General features: G+C 65.6%; 1 protein-coding gene across 1 annotated transcript; it reads left to right on the forward strand.

Moving 5' to 3' along the window:
* Positions 1 to 25: 25 nt before the first annotated feature.
* On the forward strand, positions 26 to 9,178 carry SLFNL1 (schlafen like 1). The gene is given in 5 exon segments (XM_047789533.1): positions 26 to 5,223; positions 5,225 to 5,311; positions 6,927 to 7,451; positions 7,558 to 7,701; positions 8,547 to 9,178. Coding segments are annotated over 5 exon segments (1,179 nt in total). The 5' UTR covers positions 26 to 4,923; the 3' UTR covers positions 8,670 to 9,178.
* Positions 9,179 to 9,732: the final 554 nt, after the last annotated feature.

Raw genomic sequence — 9,732 nt, forward strand, 5'->3', positions numbered from 1 at the left:
CGTGGGCCAGCATCTTCAGCTTGGATTCAACCCCCAGCCTGGGAACCTCCATGTGCCACGGATGCGGCCCGAAAAGACTGAAAAAGGGGCTGCGGGCGGAGGGGGTGTGGGGACAGCAGTGCAGCGCAACCTGACAATGATTAACGCTTCGCTGTGTGCCCCACAGACTGCTCTGTGTGAGTTAGAGTTATCTCGTTTCATCTTCACAACAGACCCGTTTTACAGATGAGGAAACCGATCATAGAGCCAGGAAGTCCCGAAATAGGTGTTTGAAGCCAAGTGCTCCTGACTCCAAGGCAAGGCCGAGGGTCCAGCTAGGGCAGCTGTTCTGGGGGATGGTTCGGGTGGGTCATTTCCCTTCTTTGGGCCTGGCTGCCATGAGGGGTTTCGATGAGACTTCTGCGGGTCTGACCAGTTCTAACATGGCATCCACCGGGCCATGGTGAGAGTCCGACCAGGGGCTCGCTGAAGCGGTCAGGGTCCGGGCTGCAGAAGCAGAATAAGCCCATTTTCCACAGACTTGTGGATGTGTGTCTGGTAGGCTGTGCTGTTCACTCAGGATACTCCCAAGGGGGCCCTGACTGGACCCTAATAAGGAGCTAAGGTGACCCCGGGGCAGGCAGGCAGGCCAGACGGGCAGGCTGCACGGCCGGGCCTTGGGGAGCAAGTGGCTCCCACCCCAGCCTGCCTGTTGCCAGCAGGTGCGCACAGGTCACAGGGACACTGGTGCAGGGCCCTTTGCGCTCTGTACATGAACGTTAGCTCACGTCAGCCTCGCCGCAGCTCTTGGCAGGAACTCTCATGCTCCCCCCATTTTGAAGATGAGAAGACGAAAGCCTCGCGAGCTTAAGTCACCAGCCCCAAGCTCCATGGCTAAGAAGGGGTGCGAGGCGTCATACTGCCTGCGGCACCCACCAGGTGGCTGTTGTCGTGGGACTCGCCCCCCCCCCAGCGGGGCCGGGCGTGGCACTCGCTTGGAGGACTGCCACGGGAGCTGCCTGCCAGCAGGACCACATGAAGCAGGCCCGTGTTGCCCAGGTGACAGCTCGGGTGCGGGGGGATAAGATGTACCAGGGAGAAGTGGGGGTCCCCTTGGCTTCGAAGCATTGCGCCCCAAGGCAGCCAATACCTCCCAGTCCCATGGGCACAGCTTCTGGGTCCCCCAGGAGTGTGCCCAACTGAGCCGCTGCGCTCAGGAAGCCCTGCCCGAAGAGGTGTTTATGGTCTGTGCAGAGAACGCCTGGGCCAGGTAACTGGCAGTCAGGGCTCATCTTTCCCATGAGCGCTGTCGCCTTGCAACAGCTGACATTCCATTTTTATCTGGTTTCCAAGGGAACAGAACTAGAAAGGTCACCAGATGTCAGATTCTGCAGGAGGGGAGAGAGGAGTTGGCATATCCTTTCGCTCCTGCCGCCCTACCTCTGGGGCCGGGATTCACCGTCATTTCAGAGAGAGACAAAACCAGAAAATAACCTCAGCCTTCTGACAGTGACCCGGCGTCATGGAGAGGAGCCAGAGACACGCCACTGACCCTGACCGTCCAGCGGCACGGGGCGGGCACGTGGGAAAGTGAGGCTGGGGACGGGGGCCTCCTGGCAGCAGCTTCACGTGCCCGCCCTCGTCGCTGTGACAAGGGAGATGTCGCCGCGGCTGCCGAGGACCATCAGAAAAGGAGAACCGCAGGCGCTTCGGGAGAGGAGAGCCCAGGCCCTGCCCCCCGGCCCAGGTCCCCCCCGCCGCGTGCCCGCCGTGTGGCCCGAGTCCCAGAGCTCGGCTCCGGCGCCGCTGTCCGGGCAGACGCGCCCGCGGCCTCCTCTTCGGCCTCTTTGTGGAGCAGCGAGCCCCCTCTGGGCTGCGCCCCCGGTGAGTCACGTTTACGCACCGCTTCTGTCCTTGTGCCCGATGGTGCGACCCTCCGTGGGACGCGCTGGAGGTGACTCGCCCTCAGGCCTCACAACCGAAGCCCAAAACGCGGAGAACTCCTTGCCTGGGAGGCTCCACACATCCCTCCAGCTCTTTGCAGCCTCTTCCCATGACGCCCCCAAGTCGCTGCATCCCATCAGGGAGGCTGTGCAGCTGGGAACCTCCGGGCCAAGCCTGGCCTGGGACACCAAAGCCACCGCACATGCTTCCAGGGCCCCGCAGCCACAGGCCTCAGAGCACAGACCCTGGGCCCAAGACGCCCGTTGGGAGGCTGGGCTGGCCCTGGCGAAGGATGGCGGCCACGGGTGCTCCAGGAGAGGACTCAAGACAGGCCAGGGGCCTGGGGCCCGGACGGCAAAGGCTGCGTCCGCACCTCCCCGCCCTGGAGTTGGCTCTTCTGATCCCCTGCCCTCTCCCACCTCGTCCCCTGGCCCTGGGCCGGGGTCCCTGGGGGGGGGGGGGGCGCAGAGCTCCGCGCTCGCTTTGGTGGCAGGGACTCGTGGCCACGTGCGCCCCCAGGTGGACACTCCAGATGATGAGAAGAGCCTCATCCAAAGCCTCTCTTGGCCCCTCCTCCTCGGGCCCCCTTTGCTCTCTTACCTTTAAATTCAAGAGGTATTTTCCTCCAGTGCCAAGTGGGGGTTGTCACTGAGGTGACAGGCGTCCAGCGGGGGAGCAAGGGGGCTGCTGATGCCCCCGCACTGAACTTGTGTCCACAACCACCGAGCTGCTGGAAAGCCTGAGACGCTGTGAGTGGCCCAGTGACATGGCCGCGCGTCTCGGTATTCAAAAGAGGGTTCCGGAGATGTATTCAGTGCTTCGAATGAAACGATTCTTAGCCCCTGGAAGTAGGACGGGTGTTCAGTTCACACAAGGTTGTTGAAAGAGCCCAGGAAATGTGCCATTTCCAGAAAGAGTGGGGCAAGTTTTGGCACTCAGATCAGTTTGGAAAATTTCATGCCCAACTGCTGCCTGATAGCCAGGCCCCCGGAGAAGTATGCTCCGTTCACGGGTTCATCTCTCAGGCACCTCACCGGCCAGCCCTCTGTCCCTGCGTAGCTCACGCCTCAAGCTAACCGTCTAAAAAGCTCCAGGCCGGCTGGTTCGGCTGCTGAGAGAGCAGCTTGCGATGGCAGGGTCTCGAAAGGCCTGGAGAAGAGGAGGCGTGGAGAGCCGAGGGCCGCCCTGCTCTAAGCTTCAGCTGTGGACATGGAGACGGGTCAGCCCTGGCCGCTGGGGCCTGTTCCTTCCCCCACCGCACAGCCTCATGTCTCACATTCCCCAGCCAAGCTCCGTCCTTCCTCCTCCTTGGGGAAACAAAAATTCATTAGCATCTTCAGAATGGCTGCTCAGAGAAGGAGGCGGCCGCCTCTGCGCTGCCAAACGGCCTTTCCAGTCTGGAACACCTGCCTCTGGACACCAGCCTCCTCCCCCACACCGCAAGGACTTCCAGAAGCCGCGTGGGGAAGTGCTGCCTACATCTACGTGATGCAAGGCGCTGTCAGAGCCCCCACCCAAGACGAGATTTCTGCGTTGATAAAGGCTGAGTGTCACCCAAGCCTTGGTCCCTGTCAGACAGTGGGTGACAACCCTGTCCTTCAAAAGAGATGGCAGTGCTTGACCCTGCGCTCAGGACTCTTCTGGACAGCACCCTCCATCTCTGGCAAAGAGAAGGAAGAGCCTGGGGTCAGGGGAGCCCTGGAACCAGCGGTGTGCATTCGGATCCATCCTGGGAGTAGCCGGGCCCTGTCGGCGCCCAGGGGAGCCTGGGCTTGGCGACTGAAGCAGGAGGTGAGGACCTGTGTGGCGCAGGGGCCTGGAGGGACCTTTCAGAGGCAGGAAGTATGTCTTCGATCCCTGGATTCAGGGGGCTGCCCGGAAGGAGCCCCATACGGCCCCCCGGGCTGCATGGGATGTGTCTTTACAGCGGGGTGAGTTTTCCTGATCCACTTCCCAGAGCTGCCTGCCTGCCTGAGGCCCCCCTGAGGCCTTGTTGACTCTTCTGAGGTCACAGAGGTGGCTGTGCAGGCCCCGCCCACCTCCTACAGCCTCGGTTCCCCTCTGTGAGCCAAGCCCCCCAAGAGCTCCCAGGAGCTGCGGGTCAGGGGTCAGGGGTGTGGGAGCTGAGGGCTGGCACCTCCTTCACTCCCCCAGGAACCATCAGGGCATGAGGGTCCTAGGCCTCCCTTTTCCTCCTATGCCCGGTTGCCCTGAATGCCTGCACCCCAGCAGTGGTGGCCCCCAGCCCCTGACTGCCTCAGGGATCCAGCCTGAAAAGATGCGGGCCTGTGGCACCTGCCACACACACTGGAGGCGGGGTGTGTGGGGGTGAGCGGAGGGGCTGGTGTGAGCACAGCTCAGGACTGCGGCCCCTGGCCTAGTGGGAGGTGGCGAGGGGGGTGGGGGTACGCAAGGGCCCCAGCTCTGCCCTGGTTCTGCCCCTCCTCGCCTCTGCTCTCGGGTTCGGTCCAGGCAAGCCTCAAAGCACATGTGTCTTTGCCAAGGACACTGTCCCAGGAGGGCCCGTAGCTTTCATCTGCACGCCTGACTCCTGAGAACCTCGCTCAGAAACCCCCTGTCCCAGCCCCTGCGGACCAGTGAGGGAGGGCAGAGCCGCCGGGGCACTGAAAGGATGTGGGAGGCCCTCCGAGACCTGGTTCTGGTCCCCCTGCCCTTCTTCTGGCCTGTCCCCTGTCTTCCCTGCTTGGGAGAGAGCAGCAGCCCTTGTGCTCGCCTCTCTGGCTCAGCCCTGACGGACGCTCCTTGCTGTCGGAGGCCTCGGGTGGGTGGCAGGCCCCTTCCTGCTGGCCCTCTGCCCATCCTCTCTCTCTGGCCCTCCCCAGCCCCTGCCAACCTGTGAACCTCCTGGGAGACTCGGCCCCCCAGGTCCCCAGGGTCCTGGGAGGAGCAGCCAGCAGTGAGGAGTAGAAGCCCCTCCGAGGGAGGCCCCTCCGGAGACCCTCGGAAGACATCACCCTCACCCAGGAGCAGGAGCCCCGCATGGAGCCCCCGGGCGGGCAGCCCCTGGGGGAGCTCCCCGCAGAGGCCTCCCCGCCGGAGGACGCCAGAGCCAAGGCGGCTCCCAGCAGGCGTCTTCTCTACGTGGGCCACCTGAACCCCCAGCTCCCCATGCCCGTGCTCGCCTGCCTGCTGCGGGACGCCCTGGAGCGCCTCGAGCTGCCGGTGGCCCGGGAGCACATCGAGGTGGTGCGGCGGCCACGCGAGGCCTTCGCGCTGGTGCAGGTGGCCACCCACGAGGACACGCTGGCCTCCCTGCCCTGGCGCCTGCACTGCCGCCTCGGGGCAGCACCAGATCATCCAGGAGCTGGTGGCCCGCGGGAAGGAGCTGGTCCTGGAGGAGGGCTGGGAGCCCTCGAACCGCAGAGAGGTGAGAGCGGCTGTCCCGAGCCAGGAGGCGCGCGAGCCCCTGAGCCTCGCTCAGGAGAGGCCGGGTGTGCGGGGCCTGGGCCGGGGGCGGGCGGAGGGGTGTCCTTGAGGAACTGGGGACAAATCCACGAACGCGAGCGCTGCCGTTCAGACGACCGTGGTGCAGGGACCACGACCCTAAGGGTTCGCCCCCGGCCTTGGCAGCAGGGGAAGGGAGCCCCTTCTGCCTCCAGCCTCTGGTTGGGGCATCCCGGCACGAGGATACACGGGGTCCCGGCCCTTGCCTTGACCAGCCTCATCCGTTCAGCCGACAAACAGCAGCGCTGGCTCAGAGGCACAGGAGAGAGCGAGGCTCACACCTGCCGTGGGGGCTCTGTGTCCACGAGCAGAGCCAGACGCCCAGAGGGGGCGGCCTGGAGCTGGAGGAGGACCCAGGAGGGGTCCTCACCCACTGCTCTCGAGGGAAACCGTCCCCAGCGAGGCAAACCCAGGCTGGAGCTCAGGCAATGGGACAGGCACCCAGGGACGGACACCCCGAGGGGGACGTGGCGCATACAGGGGGCGACGTGGGGGCAGGGGAGGGGCGTGCAGTCGCAGGAGGGCAAGCCGCTTACTGTCCCCAGAGCCCAGGCCAGAGGCAGCCAGAGAGCAGGGGCCCGGCCACCGAGGGCCGGGTGACCAAGGCAGAGCCCGCAGGGGGTGGGCTTTTGCGGGAGGGGGAGGGCCGAGCCAGCGCCCCGAGGCGCTGGTGGGTCTCAGCGCAGGATGCCTGATCTTGGTTTGTCGTTTCCTTGGGGCCGAAGGCTCCATGGAGGTTGCAGAGCTCAACAGCCCCGGGCTTACCTTTGCGGACCTGTGGCCTGATGGCATGTTCATATGATGCTTGACCATCTCCTCACGGCTCTGCCACGTGTGGCTTCTCTGGGAGCTGCAGGGCTGGTAGGATGTGCGTCTCAGCACCACCAGCCCACACGGAGCTCCCAGCGCTGGAAGCCAGAAGGCAGCCGGGAGCCAGGGGAGGGTCTTAAGGGCAGTGACAGCGTGACTCACATCCGGGGTCAGCGAAGGGAGGCAGGGGACGGGAGAGCCTGGAGGCAGGGAGCCCAGTGGTGAGGCCCAGACTAGGGAGGCGGCCGCGAGTAGAGCCAGAGGGACGTTCAGACTCAGGACGGTTCGGTGAGGCTTTCAGGGAGATCAGGAAGGCGGGGTGCCTCTGGGAACCCCTCTCAATTCAGAGACCTGCTGCTTAGTCTGGGCACCTCAGGGCGCTGAGCTGTCTCCTGGGATGATGGAGCCCTAGGCTTCCGGGTCTACCTACAACCCGAGTGGCACAGAGTGGCCCCAGGTGTCCCAGCTGCCCCCTGGGATGGAGAGCTCCTCTCACCCACCCGCAGCCCATGGTTCGCCCGGGGAGAGGGCGCCCTGGGCAAAGAACACTGGCCTTTGACCTCGACCCTGCTGGGGTTTCCGCAAATGCCGTCAGGTCAGGCAGTATCAGACCCCTGCCGGGAGGGCCTCAGGAGGCCCGGGAGACGGGCTCGGCCGAGGTGGGGCTTCTGGCTGCCGGTCCTTCTGGCCACCAAGGCGGGGCCTCCCGACTCTTGCCCCCGCCCCAGCAGGAGGACAACGGCGGCCCCAGCCCCAGCCCCAGCCCGAGCCCCGGCCCCAGCCCGCGCTCCCGCCTCCCGCCGGCCTGGCCCCCCGGCACCCCTCCTGCCCGGGCCGCGACCCCTGGGCAGCAGAGCCCCCCGGGCCGCCCCAGGGCTGCGTACTCGGACAGCGCCCTCGTGCGCCAGGAGATCCTGGGCCAGGAGCGCCTCTTCCAGGGTGCCCTCCTGGGCTGCGAGACGCGCAACGTGGAGTTTAAGCGGGGCGGCGGCAGCTACCTGAGCCGGGCCTTCAAGCACCACCTACGGCGCTACGTGTGCGCCTTCCTCAATGGCGAGGGCGGCAGCCTGCTGGTGGGCGTCGAGGACGGCGGCCGGGTGCAGGGCGTCCGCTGCAGCCCCCGCGACGAGGACCGCGTGCGCCTGCTGGTCGACTCCGTCCTGCAGGGCTTCAAGCCCCAGGTCTTCCCCGACGCCTACAGGCTCGAGTTCATCCCCGTGGTGGGCACCTCCGCCACCGGCGCCCCCCTCAAGGTGAGCCCCGCCCCCGCCTCCCGGGCCGCCCCGGGAGCCAGGGAGGCGGGCGTGGGGCTGCAGGGCCCCGCGCCGAGCCCACGCGTCTGCCCCTGCCCTTCCCAAGGTGATCCGCCTGAGCGTGCAGGCCCCCAAGGCCCAGGCCGAGCCGCTGCTCTACGAGACGGACCAGGGGGAAGTGTTCCTGCGGCGGGACGGGAGCATCCAGGGCCCGCTGTCCGTCCATGCCATCCAGGAGTGGTGCAGGCAGGTGAGTGGCCCCGGACCCCATGGCAACCCCCCCCCCCGGGCAGCCCCTGAGCCCTCGGGTTTCCCTCGGCGCCCCCCAAGGGCTGGACTGCGACCACCCCCCGCGACATGCACGCTCCACGGCAGCGTGGCCGGAGGAGCCAGGAGAGCCGGACGTTGAAGGTTTAAGACAAGCCCAGTACTGGGTGCCGCGTCTTGGGGGGAGGCCCTTCGGATGGGGGCAGTGATACAGTCCCAGGGAAAAGCCTTTTCAAGAGGGAAGCATCAGGAGTTCCCGTCGTGGCTCAGTGGCAATGAACCCGACTCGCATCCATGAGGATGCGGGTTCCATCCCTGGCCTCGCTCAGTGGGTTAAGGATCCGATGTTGCCGTGAGCTGTGGTGTAGGTTGCGGACTCGGCTCGAATCCCACGTTGCTCTGGTGGAGGCCAGGAGCGGCAGCTCTGATTTGACCCCTAGCCTGGGAACTTGCACATGCCGTGGTAAAAGCCTTAAAAAGACAAAAATAAAACATAAAAAAAGAGGGAAGCATCCAGTGACAGAAAAAGGGCAGGGGGCTGACAAGGAGGGAGAAAGTCACGGCCGGGCTGCCAACATGAGCCTGCCCGAAACTTGGGGAGGCCTGCAGAGGGCAGGTCGCCCCAGGGTCGGGGATGCTGGCGGGACCCTCGGGTCAGGTGGCTTTCCCCAAGACCACGGGCTGACTTGGTCAAGGGACCTGGCTCCCCCACCTACCAGGGCCAGTATGGCGCCCCGGGGCCTTGGGGAGGCCACCCCGGCTCTCGCACCAGTTCGCCCCTGGGTCTGAGATGAGGTCCGCTTAGACGTGCTCCCCTGATGTCCTCAGAAGTGGATGGCCGAGCTGCGCAGGCTGGAGGAGAGGCTGGAGGTGCTGACGGCCGAGAAGGAGCAGCTCCAGCAGCAGCTGCGGCAGCCCAGGCCCCTATCCTGCACCTGCTGCGTCCTGTGAGGCCCGCGCTCTACCCGGACAGGCGGGAGTTTCCTCTGAGCCCTGGTCTCCCCGGTAAAACCAGTCTGGGCTGCTCAGAGGCAGACGGGAGCACCACCCTCCCAGCTCCCTCCACGACAGTGTGCACGCCCGTGGGCTGGGCCCCACGCGGCCACAGTCCTGAGCAGACCCCCATCTGCGTGGCTGAGAGATCACCCTTCGCTCCGTCCCTGAGGGCCCCTACCTTCAGAAGGGGCTCTCGAGAACCTGGCCAGGGCTATCCTGGGCGGAGCTGAAAGGGGCTGGCCCTCCCCTTGAAATGCTTGCTTTGCCCAGGCTGGGGTCTCCGCTCCCGGTGGCTAGGCAGGGCCAGGAAAGGGTTTGTCACCTTGGGAAAGCCCCTGTGCGGATGGCAAGGCACAGCTGGCAACTGCGGTTACAGGCCGGACAGGCCACCCTGCAGCCCCACCCCTGGCTTGCTGGGATCTGTGACTGTTGGAGCTCTTAATAAATTACAGGCACCCGGGCAAGAGTGGTTCTTTCTAGAATACTTGGCTGGCTGCATGCGGCTGGGTCACGAGTCCCATGCCTGGCCCTCTTCTGCCCCGGAGGCCAAGCCAGCTCTGGGCTCCTCCCCTCACACACGGCAGGGTGTGACTCCCACTCAAGCACCCTCCAGCCACTGGAGAGGATTCCTGATCCAGCCATGTCCCTGCCACCCCCACCAGCAGAGTCAGCCTCCATAATGCCATCGTCTGGTCCTGCCACGCCGGGGCGCAAGGCCCTCCCAGAGTTCCCCAAGAGCAAAGCCCAGTGGCCTACAGACCCCCCCCAAGACCCGGCCCATCTGACTTCTGCCCCTCCCGTGCCTCTCTCCTGCGTTCCAGCTCCACTGACCAGCTGGCTTCATGAGCACACGGGCCTCGGGGACTCTGCACTGGCTGCTCACGGGCCGCCTCGCGCGCCTGGATTCTCCACCCTGTCGCAGGTCACACCCCGCCCGGCACACCCATCCCCCGGTCCCTGCTTCTGTGTGCTTTCCTCCAGAGCGCCTTCGGTCACCAGCAGGCACCAGAGCCCCCAG

The sequence above is a fragment of the Phacochoerus africanus genome, chromosome 8 (genome assembly GCF_016906955.1).
Source record: "Phacochoerus africanus isolate WHEZ1 chromosome 8, ROS_Pafr_v1, whole genome shotgun sequence".
In the NCBI taxonomy this organism is placed as follows: Eukaryota; Metazoa; Chordata; class Mammalia; order Artiodactyla; family Suidae; genus Phacochoerus; species Phacochoerus africanus.